Source organism: Callospermophilus lateralis, chromosome 9, assembly GCF_048772815.1.
Source record: "Callospermophilus lateralis isolate mCalLat2 chromosome 9, mCalLat2.hap1, whole genome shotgun sequence".
Lineage (NCBI taxonomy): Eukaryota > Metazoa > Chordata > Mammalia > Rodentia > Sciuridae > Callospermophilus > Callospermophilus lateralis.
The window spans coordinates 79,441,916-79,461,226 of record NC_135313.1 but is presented as its reverse complement, the minus strand read 5'-3'; the positions used below and the strand labels follow the sequence as shown (position 1 = coordinate 79,461,226).

Sequence of the window (19,311 nt, the reverse complement as noted above, 5' to 3'; positions counted from 1 at the left end):
GTGGGATTCATCCCAGGGATGCAGGGTTGGTTCAATATATGAAAATCAATATATTGACAACTTCATCATATTAATAGACTTAAAAACAAGAATCATATGATCATCTCAATAGATACAGAAAAACCATGACAAAATATAGCACACCTTCATGTTCAAAACACTAGAAAAACTAGGAATAGTAGGAACATACCTGAACATTGTAAAAGCTATATACTAAACCCAAGGCCAGCATCATTCTAAATATGGCGAAAAATTGAAAGCATTCCCTCTAAAAACTGGAACAAGAAAGGGATGACCTCTTTCACCACTTCTTTTCAACATCATCCTTGAAACTCTAGCCAGAACAATTCAAAAGAAAGAAATTAAAGGGATACAAATTAAGTGAAGAAGAACTCAAACTATCACCATTTGCTGGTGACATGATTCTTTATCTGGAAGATCCAAAAAATTCCAGAAAACTTTGAATTCAGCAAAGTAGCAGGATATAAAAACATCACCCATATATCAAACACATTGCTTTACATCAGATGAATCCACTATAGGAAAACTACTTCATTCACAGTAGCCTCAAAAAAAAAAATAATAGTATTCTACCTGGGATTCGATCTAACAAAACGGGTGAAAAACCTCTACAATGACAACTACAGAACACTAAAGAAAGAAACTGAAGAAAACCTCAGAAGAGGAAAGATCTCCCATGCTCCTAGATAGGCTGAATTAATTTAATATTGTCAAAATGACCATACTACCAAAAGCATTATGCAGATTTAATGAAATTCCTATTAAAATCCCAATGTCATTCTGCATAGGCAATCATAAAATTTATTTGGAAAGATAAGGGACCCAGAATAGCCAAAACAATCCTTAGCAAGAAAAATGAAGCAGGAGGCATCTCAATACCAGACCATAAACTATACCACAGAGGTATAGTAACAAAACCAGCATGATATTGGCACCAAAATAGACTTGTAAACCTATGGTACATTATAGGGTCTCACTGTCTCTATGGTGCATTATAGAAGACACAGAGACAAACCTACATAAATACAGTTATGTCATACTAGACAAACGTGCCAAAAACATTCACTGGAGAAAAGATAGACTATTCAACAAATGGTGCTGGCAAAACTAGAAATTCACATTTAGCAAAATGAAGTTAAACCTCTATCTCTCATCCTGCACAAAAATCAACTCAAAGTAGATCAAAGGCCTAGGCACTAGAACAGAGACCCTATGCCTAATAGAAGAACAAGTAGACCTAAATCTTTACCATGTTGGCCCAGGATCTGACTTTCTTAACACAAGACTCCTAAGCCCCAGAAGTAAAATCAAGAATCAGTGGGATGGATTTGAATTGAAAAGCTTCTTCTCGGCAAAGGAAACAATAAATAATGAGGAGAGAGCCTATAGATTGGGAGAGAATCTACCACATGCACCTCCAATAAAGCATTAATCTCTAGGATACATAAAGAATTCAAAAAACTTAACAGCAATAATAATAATAATAACAACCCAATCAATAAATGGGCTAAGGAACTGAAAAGACACTTCACAGAAGAAGAAATACATGAAAAAGTGTTCAATATCTCTAGCAGTTAGAGAAATGTAAATCAAAACTATACTAAGATTTTGTCTCATTACTGTCAGAATGACAGTCATCAAGAATGCAGGCAACAATAAATGTTGGTGAGGGTGTGGGGGGAAAGGTATACTCATACATTGCGGGTGGGACTGCAAATTATGGGAAACAGTATGGAGATTCCTCAGAAAACTTCAAATGGAACCACTATTTGACCCTGATATCCCACTCCTCAGTTTATACCCAAAGGACTTAAAATCAGCATACTACAGGTATTGCAGCCTTGTCAATGTTTATAGCAGCTCAATTCAAAATAGCTAAACTATGGAACCAACCTAGGTGTCCTTCATAGGTGAATGGATGAAGAAAATGTAGTATGTGTGTGTGTATATATTTTCAATGAAGTATTACCCAACTTTAAAGAAGAATGAAATTATGACATTTGCTGGTAAATGGATGGAGTTGGAGAATATTATGCCAAGTGAAATAAGCCAATCCTCAAAAAACAAAGGTCGAATACTTTCCCTAGTATGCAAATGCTAATTCACAATAAGGCAGGGGTCACAAGAGAAGAATAGCATTACCTTAGATTAGGTAGAGGGAAGTAAAGGGAAGAGAGAGGAAGGGAGGGGATGTAGGGATAGGAAGGATAGTAGAATGAAACAGACATGATTACTTTATATATGTGACTACATGACTAATGTGATTCTACAACATGTACATTTAGAAAAATAAGAAATTATATACCGTCATGTATGATATGTCAAAATACATAAATGCATTCTGCTATCATGTATAACTAATTAAAACAGAAAAATTAAAAGCATCCTTTGGAGATAGATTGAATGTGAATAATAATGTGATGTTTATAATTATTTAGATGATGAAATATTTTACGTACATGTCCCTTGCTTTATTATTTCACTTATTGGTAAAATTTTATGTGTAATATCTAATTTATTACAAAAGGAGTTATAGAAAAATTTGTGTCATTTAAATCTTATAAGAAAATTATCAGAACAGGTGATCCAGATAAAATTATTCCTTTTGTCCTAAGTAATACAGTTTGATGTATACCTGCTCATGCTGCCACATGTTTCTGTAATACCAATTAGCTGAGCAAAACTGATAAAAGGTTGAATGGTGATTGCTAATATGTGGAAGTTGTCCTGGTTCTTTTATAACTTTTCCCTACCTAGTCAGGAAGACAATTACAATCTTTAGTGGGAATGGGGCCAAAGCTTTATTTAGTTAACGGCTACACACTAAGGATCCGTTCAACATCAAGTTTCAGGTTTTCAGTTCTTCAGATATTTCAATGAAATTGATACAGGTGTATGTAAAGCCACTGGAAATCTTAATCTACAACTTATACATCCTTTATTATCAAAGCAGAAATACAGGTTCTGTAAGTAGGATGCTGGGACAGTATAGTATCTTTTACATAAATCATCCTATAAATAGGACATTGTATAAATATGATATCTGGGACAAAAAGAAGAAAATTAAAACCAAATTCCTGTATGAAGGATTCCTTTCCCAGAGAGGTGCCCCCTTAGACTTACACAGCACTCAGCTAGTGGTAGATTGTGTTTTGTCCAGGAACCCCAGCATAGCAGTCCTTTTATAATCTGTTCTGTCTCAGCATCTACAATCCAGCAATTTCATTTTATTGTGTGTGTGTGTGTGTGTGTGTGTGTGTGCAGCACACACGTGCACATTTTTAGTATCTCTTGAGGTAGCAACCAAGCACTTTGAGTTAACATGGTATTTGATACAGCATTTTCAGTTTGTTTAGACTCAGCAAAATTATGGATTTTTCAGAACCCTAGTATTTTTGTGTACTTTTTGGATATGAAGATTTTTTTTAAGGAACATGTATTATGGCAAAAAATCTGTATTTTTCATATTATTAATGTAAGCTAAATTATTACATTCAGTTTAAATATTGATGAATAATTCATTAATGCATGAAAACAAAAGGGTAACTTCGGAGACCCAGAAACAACTTTCTGGCCCAATTCAAACCTAAAGTTTTCAAAGCTAGACAATCATTAAGGATGATTTTGTCTCTCAACAGTAGATTTCTCGATGTTAGCTCACATCCCTAAGAGTATTTCAGACAATATCTTTTGATGAACTGCCATAAGATTATTTTCTTTGTTAGTGGATAATAAAGCCTGAGAGGTAGCCAGGAGAATAAACTTACCTCAAGAAGTGAATTTTGAAAATTGTACTTCCTTAGCAGCATTTGCTTATCTTTCATACTCCAGGGTTGGGATTGGGGACATTCATTCTGTGCCCATATTTATATACATATATTTTAATTTTCTTTTTTGGGGGGCTAATGGGAGTTAAATTCAGGCACTCAGCCACTGAGTCTCATCCCCAGCCCTATTTTGTATTTTCTTTAGAGACAGGATCTCACTGGATTGCTTGGTGACTCATTAAGTTTCTGAGGCTGGCTTTGAACTCTCGATCCTCCTGCCTCAGTTTCCAGAGTCGTTGGGATTACAGTCATGCACCATCGCACCTGGCTCGACATAAATTTTAATTTAAAGTAAAAAGATGTAATAAATGGCTCGGATGAGGGCTTGTTAAGTGACAGTTAGTGATGTCACAATTTCTTGGTCTTTTCTGGGAAAAGTGATTCTAAGTAAGTCAAGGGTAGATTCTAATTATTTCCTTAGTTAAAATAGACTAGATCAAGGAATGGCAAACTATGGCCTCTGGCTTGTTTTTGGTAAGACTGAAAATGTGAAAACTGTTTTTCACATTTTTAAAGGGTAATTTAAAAACAGTAATAAAGAGGAGGAAGAGAAAGTTAGAAGAAAAATATGTGGAAGAGAACAAGTGGATAAAGTTTCTCCAATTCTATGAATAATATTCAAAGATATAAGAAATTTCCAAGAGTTCTTTTAGTCTTACATTTAGGAGAAAACTTTTTCCTAACTGAATGTTGATAGATTGCTGACATGCTGAAACCAACCTCCGCAGTCACAGGAATGACCCTCTGATATTCTCATAATACAAATTTTAAAACAAGTCTGGATAAGACAATAACATTTAAATGAGTTGAAATGAAAAATATAAACCTTAAATTCAAATTTTTCAAATCAGACTAGACTTTCATTAAATCTACATAGCACAGTTATAACATACATGTACACACATACTACAATTTAATATGTAGTTTTGTTTTTTTTTTTTTTTTTTTTTTTTTTAGTATTTTTTAGTTTTTGGCGGACACAACATCTTTGTTTGTATGTGGTGCTGAGGATCGAACCCAGGCCACACGCATGCCAGGCGAGCGTGCTACCGCTTGAGCCACATCCCCAGCCCCTAATATGTAGGTTTTAAAACTGAATTATGTGACAGGATTCATTGTGACTGCTTCAAAAGATGTAGACCAAATTTCATTTTTAAAATATAAATATTTGCTAGGTGTGGTGGCTCAGGCCTGTAATCCCAGCAGCTGAGAGGCTGAGGAAGGAGGATTTAAGTTCAAGGCCACCCTCAGGAACTTAGGGAGACCCCAGACAACTCAGCAAGACTCTGTCTCAAAATAAAACACAAAAGGAGCTGGAATGTGATTCAGTGGTTAAGCGCCCCTGGGTTTAATCCCTGGTACCCCAAAACACAACAATGTCCCAAAATGTAAATGATTGAAAATTGTAGTAAAGAACAAGTCCCTTTAAAGACACTATATCCCAAATTAAAATACACACACACACACACACACACACACACACTACAAGAGAGACCCTCTCCCATATTAATAAAACTGCCTTATACTTATCAATCAGCTGACACCAGTGTTGGTCCTTTATGCTTATACCTTCTCCCATTCCCCATGCACATTCTTAAAATACACAAAAACCATATTTTCTTAACTGCCACATTAACTGGTTATATCTGCTTGGGGTCTGCCTCAAAGCGAGCATAATTAATAATGCAACCTCAAGTAAACACTTAAGATGCTGTATGATTTTTTTAAAAAAAAAAACCTGTTTGATTATTATATCGCATCTTGGATATCTTTACTTTGACCTTTATAAGTACAGTGAAAGTTGGAAACGTATCAGCCAAGATTTCTATCTGTAATCAAGAGAAAGAAATCTATTAGTAAGATACTAAATATTTCAACATCTTTGGAAGTGTTGGGAAATCAGGTTTAGAATCTGCAGTACCTAAAATCAACCATGACTAAATGTTTATCTTCTACCTTTTTCATGGATTTGAAATGTTTCCCTAATGAAGAAGATTAGGTGCCCAACACTGTGACAAACACCTGTATGTCAGTGGCTCAGGAGGTAGGGGCAGAAGAATCTCAAGGTTGAGGTCCCAAGCAATTTAGGAAGAGCCTGTCTCAAAATAAAAAGGGCTGAGGATGTTTTTCAGTAGTAAGGCACTCCTGGGTTCAGCCCCAAGTTTGCCCCAAAAGTGGGGGGGAGGCTGCACATTGGGTACAAATTAGTCTTAATAAGCCAAAGAACGTTTCAGCTTATCCAGGGGAGATCTTAGCCTTCAGAGACACAGAAGAAAGTATGATATTTGTAATATTTAAAGTATTAATAGTTCCTAGTTATTTGTAGTTGAGACATCTTTAAAATATTAGGCTAAAAACCATGATCTATATATCCCTTTTATTAGGAGCATTAATGCTAAAAAAATAAAATTATATTATACTTTTTCAATTCTGCTGAATTTGAATATACTCCCATCTGCTAATGGAATAATTTTGAGTAGTAATACCACTGTATCGTTTCTGAATGCTTTACTTAGTGCTGGGCTGTTTGATAGGCACAAATTATTTCATTTCATCCTTATAAGAGTCTTATGAAATAAGTACATTATATTGGCCGTGCTTTAAAGCTTAGCTACTAATGTCCTATCCATTTTTCTAGTCCTCTTAAGAATGTCATATAAATGAAATCTATAGTATGTGATCTTTGGCTTTTTTTTTTTTTTTTTTTTTTTTTTTTTTTGCTCAGCATAGCTCCCTTAAGATCAATCAAATTGTTGTATGTATCAACAGTTTGATCATAACTATGACTTTGTGTAAATATATCTTTTTCTGCTCCTTTTGATGACTATTTAGTTTTTTTCCCCCTAATTTATTTATTTTCATGAGTAATGATGTAGTGGCTGGCCTTGTACATGTCACCTTGTACATCCACCTATCCATTTATGAAAGCTTCTCTAAGATATAGGCTTAAAAGTGGAACAGCTGGGTCTTACAGAAAGTGCACATTTAATTTCACTCCAAATATTATAGAATTACTCCCCAAATTGGTTGGTCATACTGGTTTATATTTTCAGCATTTGTATATGAGAATTTTCATTTCTTATTTTTTTTGTCAATACTTGTACTTATCAAACTTTATCATTTTTTGCCATTTTGATGAAGTGGTATTGTTGATTTAAAAATAAGCCTTTCACCAATTACATTTGAGGTTTAACATCTTTTTATATGAATTATTCTTCCAGTTTTTTGGTCCACTTTTCACTGATTCATTTTCTTACTCTGTTTTAAGGGCTTTTTTATTCTCTATACATTTTTAGACATTCATTATGGAAATTTTTCAACCTATTGAAATGTAGAAAGAATAGTAATAATGAACTCCCTTATACTTATCAATCAGCTGACAGTATTGGTCTTTTATACTCACACCTTCTCCCATTCCCCAATGATTTGATAGCCATCCCAGCATTATTTCATCTGGGACTGTTGGAACATAATCACAGTACTCTACTCTAATAGTATTACACTGATGCTTTTAACATGTAATGATACTCATATCATACCACCTCTTAAAAGAAAAAACAATATTTTCTTAATATCAAACACTGAGTCAGTGTACACATTTCTTGACTGCCCTGTGTTATCAGTTTCTTCTATTTTCTTGTATTTCAAAAAATTGATTTGTTTGAATTGTGGTCTAGAAAATTTGGCATCTTTGGTATCTAAAAAAATTAGAATTTTTTTTGAACTGGAGTGCAGGAAACTTCCATGTGTTGTAATTGCTTATTGTCTTCAGATTTTTAATCAGGAACCAAGTATTTATTCTGACTTTTCTATGAATGATATCTCAGGATCTTTAAATAGTTAAGAAGGGCAAAGATCTCTTTATATGGAAGTGAAAAACAGTGAAAGCAGATCAAGAAGGAATGATACAATGTTACTATTTTGCAACTTCTAAATGAATTAATGGACCAAGGTAATAGCCATTAATGGTTGCTGACATCATATAAGTGAGGCATAACCAAAAATTAACGTATTTCTTGGTGGAGATTTGTTTCTTAGGAACCCCCAAAGGTGTTAGACTGTTTCTTTTATTTTATAATTATGATGGAGTATGGATTTATACATATTATGTTTAATTTCATTACATTGATTGTCCTTATCAGTACTCATAGTCACCTGTCTTTGGTTAGTAGGAGCCTATTCAGATAAGCTCCTAATCTTTTCAGTATGACTCTGGCATCCCAACATGCAAGAAAGCTAGAATGTGCCAGGTTCACGGTGTATTTCCTAGTCAATTTAAAAACAACCATTTCTGCAGGATTGTCTTGATCTGTAGTGAAAAATTGTATTTGGAATCTCCAAGCTGGGCAGTAGGCATGTTCATTGCTACTGGGTTGGCCATTGTCTCTAAGATGGCTTTTTTTTGTTGTTGTTGTTGTTGTTTTAAACAGAACTCAATGGGAAATACACATTTTTAAAAAGTTTAATACATTATGTGTTTATGCTACTGTTTCTTGCTCTAATAAAAGTACAAGGTTAGGCTGAATATATAGCCCAGCATGCCCTAGGTCCTGGATTCAGTCATCACAACTGCAGAAAGAAAATAAGACTACGCAGGTTTTAACAGTGTATATATCTTCATCACATGTATATAAAGAATATTCACTCAATTCCCATATTTTATCCTTCACACCAGCACGACAGTCTCAGAATAATAATCACTGAAAACATAGTTTTACAAAAATATAATCAATCCTGTACCAAAAATATAATCACTGAAAACATAGTTTTAGGATTTTTTGTTTGTTGGTTGATTTATTTTTTTTTATCTTAAAGATACTTTAATAGAATCCAAATGACAGTTGGCTTACTTGTCCCGCTTAATTTTTTGATTTTAGGGATTTTCCCCAAGATTTATCATTATGTAAAATATTTATGTGGTTCTAAAAGTAATATCTATAAAACAAGGTATATTCAAAAGAAATATTGTTATTTGAAAAACCCTCCCCGACATTATATTCCTTCCTGCTATAATTATCCTTTTCTTAAAATTTCATGGCATAAGTTACCATTCAGTGATTAATACATAGACCAATGGATATTTAAAAAATGTTAAAAATATACCCAAACAAATTTGATGTGTCACAAATAATAATAAAGGGGCATTACAGATCAATGGGGAAAGGATATAAGTATTTGGCGAATAGTGCTGGGACAAATTTTCCATATGGACAATATATAAACAAAGAATATGAACAGCAAAATTGACATTTTTTAGAAGAAAATATACATGTGGGATGTCTTTATGTCTTGAAGGTAAGGAAAGAATTCTTAAGGCAAAGAACAGAAACTATACAGGCAAAGATAGATAAAATGTCTGTATAACAAAAAAAATCATAAACAAAAATCAGACTGGGAGAAGATATAAATGAATGTAGTCCTTTTGGGCATGTGGGTGTGGAGGGAAAGCAAGCATGGGTTTCAGAATTCAGCAGACTTAGGTTCAAGTTCTATGTGACTTGGTGCAAAGTAATTGAAACACTTCTAAAGACTTGATTTCAGTAATACAAAACAAAGGTACAAATGCCTTTCAGGATTTTGTGAAGGTTAGAGAAAATTTATGTAAAAATATACATTTAGAAATAAGGAGTTGTTGGGCCTGGGGATGTGGCTCAAGCGGTAGCGCACTCGCCTGGCATGCTTGCGGCCCGGGTTCGATCCTCAGCACCACATACAAACAAAGATGTTGTATCCGCCGAAAGCTAAAATAAATAAATAAATGAATATTAAATTCTCTCTCTCTCTCTCTCTCTCTCTCTCTCTCTCTCTCTCTCTCTCTCTCTCTCTCTTAAAAAAAAAGAAAAGAAAAAAGGAGTTGCAAAAAAAAAAATTAGTTTCTATTATGTCCCTGTTCCTTCCCTATCATCATCATTACTCCATGAATAAAATGAAAGTGAGCTTAAAAAAAAAAGAAAAAGAAACAAAGAAAAGAAGAAGTTGCATCAGTGGTAAACTTTATTATGAATACTTGTAATTTACAGTACTTGAATTAAGTTTTATTGAGTTACTTAAAACTAACTGGAGACAGGCTTATAAAGAAATCAAAGAGTAAGTTCTGCCTTAGAATCTTGAGACTTACATTCAAGCATGAAGCATGGTTATATTTTGCAAAGGGTGAAGTATTTTTAAATAGGTGCTTTTGATCACAAGGTTATGAACAACTCAAATAATTAAAGCAGAAAATAAAGTGAAATAATTGCAAGGATTCTTAATGTCTATGATCTGAAAGTACAATTCTTAATATTTTACTTTTTCTCCTATTTTTTATTGCTTCACAACAGTGATCTTCCATGACCCATAAATGGCATCTTTTTACCTCTTTGTTCTTATCATTAATTATCATACCGTTGCTGTGGGTTTTTTTTCTTTTTAGAGTTTACTTTTAAATTTACATTTGATTTTCTTACCAAAGCAATACATACATCATTAGACAAGTTTTAAAAATATTTTTTCTGAAAAGTTGTCTTCCAGCTCTGATGCAATTGCCTTTTTCTTTAAGCACTTATGTTCAAAATTCTAAATAATGGTTTTATACTATCTTTTTAAACTACGTTTTAAAATATTATCTCTTGATTTCATTCCATGTAAAACAAGAATTTAGTTCTTTCACTTTTTTTTAATAGTACATTTCCCCCAATTTTTGGCTATAGTTTATTGAGCCAGATTCAATGTTTATAATATTATCATTATGCAGATATTAATAGCTGAGAGATAATTAAGACTGATTATATTTTCTTTCTTGTGTAAGTTGTATTCTTAAAGGAGAAAAGTTTCTTACCTTTGTATCTTTTTCTATGTGCCTTTTCTTAAATTTGTCCCCAACTCTTCAAACAGTAGGACCAACGGTCTGTTAGTTTTATTTCTTCTGTGGACATTTTTTCCTGGAGCCATTCTTTTTGTTGCTTTATTCTGGACAGGGTGCTCTGGGGCTTGCTGTATGGTTATCATCCAACATGTTGGGGATTTCCTTGCTCTCAACTGATAGTTTTCCATTCTTGGATTCCATGCTTTCTACTTGTAAAATTTATTTCATCCTAATGGAGTACTATTCCTGTAGCATCCCAAGGTGAAATTTTTTGAGGCCTTACATATCTGAAATTACTTGTGTTCTTAGCCTCATACTTGATCGGGTGAAGAGTTTTAGGCTGGAAACAGTCATTATCTTCAGAATTTTGATCACTGTGTCAATTGTTTTGCTTTTGTTTTGAAAGGAAGCTCCTGTGTGACCCAGACTAGTCCTGAACTTTTGGCCTTAAGTGACCTCCTAGACTCAGCCTCCGAAAGTAGCTGAGACTAACAAGATGTGCCACTGCACCCAGCTCAGTATCCTTGTCTTTTAACTTGCAGTATTGCTATTCTTTATTTTTGCTGTTATAGTTTTAAAGTTTAATTTTTAATGTTTTGATCTTCTATATAGTATCCTGTTCTTGTTATTTTATTTTACATAGTATCCTGTTCTTGTTATTTTTTTATGAATTTAATACTCTTTCAGGATATATGTTTTCTTCTTGCATTGTCTGTTTTTCCTGTGAAATCATTCTTGATGTTTTTTCTCTTTTCTTAAATATCTGAATTACTTGACTAACCATCATTTATCTGATGGTTCCCCCTCCACTCCCAGATCAGTTCACTTTCCCAGAGGAATGGGCTTCCATCTTATTCTTGAATGGCTGGTAGTGTTTCTGTTTCTGATTTTATAGTTGAGTTGGGGGATATAAATAGAGGAGTGGGATAGACTATAGGGTATTTCATGATTCAACATGTGAACTTTGACTTACTCTTCTTTGGTATAAAGTCTTAAACTTGTACTTGGTATAGTAGTATTTTACCATTGACAGGCTCTCTTGAGTAGTCTTGTAGATTAACCTTCAGGCTTATACCTAGCTACACTGGAGGAGGGGAAGTTCTAATTATCTATTTAAAATTTTTCAACTAGTCTCCCTATTTTCAGAACTACCCTAATCTTTCAAAGAGTAACTATTGATTTCATTTAGGACCTAGATGGGAAAAGGGGAGTTTCCTGCTATGTTTCCCTCTCCTGTTATTTTATATTTTAGTATTCTCTTACCTGCTCATTTATATACTTTATAATAATTTTGAAAAATTAGATTTATAATTTCTCATCTCATTCTCATCACTTCTGAATATGTATGCCATCTGGAAAAGAAAAATCCCTTTTCTTTTGTTTGAATGGGATTTTGAGATAAATATATCATCTTTCTGACTTATTTAGCCAGAAAACATTTCCATGTTCACATTTCTATTAAAGGAAATCTGGCCCAGGTCAACTTTAAACCCTGACTGTTTAAAGTTGAGTTGCTCATCTATGGTACAGTGAGTTCCCTATGGCATGGTATCCAACATTACTGAGGAGGGTCCAGAGCCAGGCAGACATATAAGAGTCCTGAATTCACAAAATTGAGGTAGAGAAGTCACCAGTGTGGGTTTTGATGTTATAGTAAAGCCTTGAATTTAAAGCACTTTTGATATGTTTGGTGTGTAAAAGAGTACTTATACAACATATGCTATTGCCTTCTAGTTGTATAAATAACCAGAGAAAAGAGGGTGAGTAAATAAACTTTTTGTGTTGACTATATATTGTCTAAAGGACATGTAATGAAGACCAAAGTAGGGGGAAACATTGAATATTCTGGAGTCAAAAAGAAAGAGAGGCCGGGTGTTCTGGTGCACATTTGTGATCCCAGCGGCTTAGGAGGCAGGAGGATCACAAGTTCAAAGCCAGCCTCAGCAATTTAGCGAGGTACTAAGCAACTCAGTGAGACCCTGTCTTTAATGAAATACACAACAGGGCTAGGGATGTGGCTCAGTGGTCAAGTACCCCTGAGTTCAATCCCTAGTACCAAAAGAAAAAAAAAAAAGAGAGAGAGAGAGAGAAAGAAAGAATAACCACTTATAAAATACTGAGTAGGGTCTGCTGTATCCTACTTATAGTTGGTTACTGACATCAGAACCTACCTATCATCCCAGACCTCCACCCTCACCCCATTGGAAATGCAACCTCTGTGAAGGGGAAAAAAAATTCACCCAGAAGGTATTGAGCTGATAAGGTCCTCTTCCCAAGTTCACTAATCAGGAGAGAATGAGGTACAAAGAAACTGAAAAGTATCCTTCTATACTCTCTTGAGGATTTAAGTTGAAAAGTAGTAACATATAGTATGTAATAACATACTATATGTTATTAACATATAGTATGTAATAGGCATAATACTAGGAAGTAATAGTAATTCATATTTATAATCATTATGAAGTAATGGACAGTAACTTGCTTATCATCATGCCTTCATTGTATTGCATGCTAGTCATTTTGTACTATGCTTAATAAGCATCATTTAATCTGAAAATATCTTGCCATATTTTGGCCCTGGGAAATTTTCTTGTTATTTCTTCTTCTGGGTTCATTCCATTAAACAGCTCTTCTTGTTACATATTTGCATAATAATATAGCCAATTACTAAAGGACTTTAAAAGACTCTTTTAACTAAAAGTAATCCTTTCTTTATCAGCTAATTCTAGATGGACAGTATATTCTCTAAGCTATGACCAGTCATCTTGTAGATGCTTTACATATTCCAATAGCAGGTTATATCCACTCCCTTACTTACACAGAAGTTGTTGGTCTCCTTCTAGAGAGCATACAAACTTTCCTGACAGTTACTGCAAGACACTTTTTGATTTGCTTTCCTTCCCACTTCCTTTTCCCTTCTCATAGTGATCATTCACAACTTAAATACCCTCATGTTTCTTAATTGTTTGTTAGTTAGTTAATGTTACCATAAGAAGTCTTCTCTATGCACACAGACACTTGCTGGTATTAACCTTGTTCATCATGTATAAATTCTGTCAATATACATCAAGAAATTTCTCATCCTTCCCCCCTCTTTGTGGGGGGTGGGTAGGTGTATAGAGGAGTATTTTGCTTGGTTGATTGGCTTGTGAAACTAATCCTCTATTTTTAAGATTTGTTTTTTTAATCAGGAAAAAGTTTTCTGGGTTTCATAAAATGAGGTATCTGTAAACTTAAAGAAAACATTTTGCTGGTAGTTTTAAAGAATCCCTTATATTTAAGAAATGCTATTTTTAATCATCAACTTTAGTGCTCACTTTTTTCTCTTTAAGTATTATGGAGAGGATATGCAAATATGACTAAAGTAATTACTGCTTTTAAAGAATTTCTTGTCTGGTAGAGAAGATGTTCAGTATGATATAAGGTAAAAAAGAGGTATAAATGAAACACCAGTACCTGGTTTAGAAGCAACAGAATACCTAAATCTATAATGGTCTTTGTGTAGTTTTTTTAATAAAAAAAGAAATGCTAGTACTAGAATACTTACAGAGCTAGTGCAAATCTTTGCCCTGGTTCTGATTTAACACATTGTCAGATCTCCTATCAATTCTCACTATTAATTTTTCTAAACTATTTCCCAGCTTTTCTTGTCCCTTCCCCTGCCTCACAAGCTGGGGTGCTGGCTTTTATAAGAATAGAATAAGAAGATAGAGCAGATAGGAGGTGGAGGAACAAGAGGTGAGTAAGATTAGGTAGGTGTGTAAAAGATGGTCATGCAAAAACCGTATATATAGCCTTGCCCTTGAACATTTGAAAATTTCTGTTTACCTTAGAAATTAATAATGTTGAGTTAACTCTGCTCAATACTTCCTAAAATTTTTCTCTAAAATGTCTTCCAGTTTTACCAACTACATGATTTTATTAACTTTTGTTGTTAGTCTATGGACTAAAGGCAGATCATTGCACATTTATTGTGTGCATTTACAAATATAATGTTCCTTTGTGGAAGGAAGAGTGATTTTTTTAGTAATATGTTTAGTTTGGAAGATCCACATCATCTATCACTGAGTTTGACATAAATTGGATTGACTTTATAAAAGTGTAGCTTTGAGTTATTGATAATCATGTAGTAAAACAATAGGAAAAGTACATCTTGTTTTCAAGAATATTTAAAATGAATCATACTTATGAAATAATCTGTATCATTAGTTTACCAGTAACTATAATTTCTCTGATTCATAAAACCCTTTTTGTACTTTATAATACAAGTTAAATACAGTAACATTTAACATTTTTAGAATATGATGCACATTGGGAGATAAAATATTATCTGCTACACAGTGAGGTTGTGACAGTTAATTTAGTATGCATAAAGTATGCTGAACAACAAAGCCTGGTCCATAGTGCAATAAAATTAACAAGTATTAGCTAACTTACTTTTTTCTTATTATCTAGTGGTGAAATTTTTTTAACAAGTGAACTAGAATTCAGATTTATGAGACGTAGTCACTTTTTTTTAGCACAAATGCTTTTAAATATTAAAGTTCCTCAGTATTGCCTGTAATAATGGGCTGATTTTACTGAAATTTTATAAATATGTGCACTGTTTAGATTACTCTGTTAAGAATGACCTTTCGAATATCATTCTGAATCTGAGAAGGCCGGGACATTTCATGTGATATAAATGGAAGATATTCACCTATACCTTGATATGCAGCAACCTTAAAATAACCAATCTATTGGTGATTGGTGTATCTATTGCCTTGCTCTAAATCTTGTCATGTAATTTCAGTACATAATTTGGCACTTGAGTCTTTTCCCCTTTTATATTTGAATAATTAGTACACATATATGCTTATATTTAAGCATATACAATACAAAAGGAAAAAATAAAATTTATTTCCCTTTACCATCCTATTCCCAGTGTCCCCTTACCCAAAAGTAGAGAACTATTGCCGGTTTCTTGTGTATCTTTTCAAAAATATTCTGTGCTTTACAAACACAGGCATATGTATCCATTCTTGTCCTTTCTAAAACGGTACATTGTATACACCACTATTCTGCACCTTACCTTTTTTTTCACATAATGGTCATAAAGTCAGCTTTATTTCATCTCATTTTACATGGGTCACTCATTCTTTTCTCAGCCTTTCAGTCTATACTTTAGTATATACATACTGTTATTTATCTAATCTGCAAATAATTGCTTATTTTCTTTTCTTTTTTTTTTTTTTTGCTTATTCCAGTATCAAAATTAAGGCCCTGTGTATATATGTTTGTATGTGCATAAATTTATTTGTAGGATAAATTCTTAGAAATAGAATTGCCAAATCCAAGAGGATGTATTTTTTTAAGTCTATTTAGTAAATAGACACAATATCTTTGTTTATTTTTTATGTGGTGCTGAGGTTCAAACCCAGTGCCTCACATATGCCAGGCAAGCACTCTACCACTGAGCCACAACCCCAGGATGTATTTTTAATTGAACTAAATATCAGTTTATAATTTCCTGCTCATATTCCAAAATAGCATATTAGATCTTACAGCATATTTAGATCTTAGTCTATGTGACGAATGAAAGATGTCTTCTTACTGTGTTTGCATCTATCTAATTATGAATAAGGAAAAGGCTTTTAAAGTTTAAAAGTCACATTTAGTCTCCATTAAAAATCTTTTGCCCAATTTTGTTAAGTTTCAGGCTTTTTTTCATGGTAATTTTAAGAAATTAGCCCTTTTATGTGTTACTCCCCCCCCTCCCCTGTTGGTTCTTTGTCTTTAGACTTTATTTGTTAAATTTTGTATGCAGAAATTTTTAATTTTATTAATACAATCATTTCTTATATCAGTTCTGTGGTTTCTGAATTTGTACTTTTTCATACATTTCCCCCTCGTTTCCTTATAGTATTTTTATGAATTTTATTTTTTACTATAAAATCGTGTTGAATATATTATTTATTGATATTAGAAGTGGTGTAGGAATTCAGATTAATTTTTTTAAAATAACTAGTCTGCCTATATCAACACCTTGGGTTTTTGTTTTGTTTTTTAATGGTACTAGGTAGGGATTGAACCCAGGGTTGCTCTACCACTGAGCGTTACACCTGCAACCCTTGAATTTTTTTATTTTGAGAAAGGGTCTCACTAAGTTGCCCAGTGTGGCCCTCAACTTCCAATCCTCCTGCCTCAGCCTCCTACTTCAGCCTTCTGTGTCATTGGGATGACAGGCACACATCAATGTGCCCTGCAGCTTTTTTTTTTTTTTAATAATGCTTTGCTTTTTATCTTCAGTGGTTCATATAAGCTATGTACATAGGTTTATTTCTGGATTCTTAATTTTGTTTCATAGCTTCTCATTATGCTACCAGAACTACCATGTTGATTATCTTTTTTGTAATTGCTATTATAAATTTTATCATGTGATCATTTTTTAAATAAGAAATAAATTTCTTAATGTTTTTACTCTTAAATTTTAAATCATATGTAAAGCAAACTATTTTTTCTTCCACTGTGCAGTTAGCCTCTGAAATGGATTTTTAGATATCTGCTCACAAACTCTTTGGTCAATGCATATAAATTTAGAAGTAATCTGTGGTCAAATGTGATAAAATAACTTCATTTTTTCTCCTGAGTTTGAATAATATTTTTTTTTCTTTCCTAGCTTTTAATCTAGACAACGAGCAACCAGATTATGATATGGATTCAGAAGATGAGACCTTATTAAATAGACTTAACAGAAAAATGGAAATTAAGCCTTTGCAATTTGAAATTATGATTGACAGACTTGAAAAAGCCAGTTCTAATCAGGTACTGTACCATGTAAAAATGTCTCTTTCTTTCATATATTTCAGTTAGCAGCTTTATTTTACATTTTCTTTAAATCTGAGTGTTTTGAATTTCATTGTCTCTTGAATCTCTTTCCTGGGCATCCTGGAATTTTTATTTACAATATTCCTTGGACAAAATATTTAAGCATAATTTTCTTGAATAGGAGCATTTAAGAGTAGTGTTCTAACTTTTTCCTGTATGGATAAAAAATATTCTCTTACAATGTCATAGTATCTTCTTGATCTTTCTAATAAGAGAGTATTTTTGATGCTTTAGCAACTGAATTTGCTTGGTTGTGTCTCTAAGGCAAGCATCAAATCTTGTTCAATTGCTCAGATTTATATTAAGGTATTCATTAAGGTATTTCATTAAATAGATTTTAGTTTTAATTACTTGTATATTACTTAAGTATTTAAATTAGGAAAAATTATTCACAAAGTAATAGAGAATTTTCATTACTGAGATGTTCCATATGTGGCACAGGGAATTTAAAGTGATATTGTCTGTCTAGAAAACAACCTCGAAGCACGTGTCAGGAACCTTAAAATGTTTACACCCTTTGCCATTTTTGGGAATCATTCTCAAATGTAATCAGAGGGCTGAGGATATAGCTCAGTGGTGGAGCACTTGACTGCCACAAGGACTTGGGTTCAGTCCCTAACACTTCAAAAAAAGAAAAAGATGTGACAGATTTTTGAACAGGAAGTTAAGAATGAATTTTTAGTTGACTCTAGAATAAAATACATAATGCTGCCATTAACAATCATGATTTTTGAAAGGTGACTAAGCTGTAGGAAATGGTTCTGTAATATAATACTATATTTCAAAAACAGGATATAAATTGTCTATGTGGAAAACACTGAGGTTTATTTAAAAGCATTTATATTTGTACATTTAAGGAAAAAAAGTAAGAAAATACAACTAAATGCCAACTATGTTTGAAAATATTGGTGATTTTTAATGTTTATTCTATTTTTGTTTTCTAAATTTACTATGATAAGCATGTATTATTGATATTGTAACTAAGATTCTTAAAATAAACTTTTTAAAAATAATCTTTGGTGTACCTGTGTGGTATATTGATATGCTAATTGTTAATTAAGAAGTTATGGATACAATGGAGTTTCAAATAAACTTTTTACTATAGACTGTAAGAACTTTTCATCAGCTTACTTATCAAATTCTCCTTGTTCTGCAACTTAAGGTCTTTAAATCCTTAAGGAGTTATCAACTCTTCAGAAGCATTTCCCAAACTTTTCCATTGGAAAATTAATTGGCTGCATATCTAGCCTTTCTGATAGGCTTCCCCCAGATCCCCATTTTGATGGAAAGTAATATCCATTGTACTATTCAAAGAAGTACACTTGGAAAATTAATTTTGTAAAATTCAGCTGATTTTTGAGGTAATATAACTTGTTTTTTTTAAAAAAAAATGGGAACTTTTTAAAAATTAACAAATTGATACTTATTGTAATTAGTGGTCATAGTTTTCCTGGGATTTGGTCACTGCCATCAAATGATAGTTTCTGGTTGTTCTAGATGGAATTTTCCTAGCAGATTAGGCCACAGCAGTCTTTTGGTATTTCTGTTATTTGCTCAGAAATTACTCATAATTGCTCAGAAATTATTCATGATGGCTGAGATTGTATCATCAAAAGCCTTCAACTTTCTGTTCTATAATTTGCTTTCTTAGTGCCTAGGTGAACAAGACAAGTGATAACATTGAATAGGAAGATGACAAAAAACCTGCCTTTATAGAGCTTATTATCTAAGTTGGGGCAGGATAAACAAAAA

General features: G+C 33.0%; 1 protein-coding gene across 2 annotated transcripts in view; it reads left to right on the top strand.

Moving 5' to 3' along the window:
* The window catches only part of Epc2 (enhancer of polycomb 2), a 139,962-nt gene that overhangs the window by 83,204 nt on the left and 37,447 nt on the right, over positions 1 to 19,311 (top strand). For both annotated transcript variants that reach the window (XM_076865568.1, XM_076865567.1), the window contains exon 3: positions 17,351 to 17,496. In XM_076865568.1, coding sequence (XP_076721683.1) covers positions 17,351 to 17,496 — 146 coding nt within the window. The remainder of the gene's footprint in view (positions 1 to 17,350; positions 17,497 to 19,311) is intronic.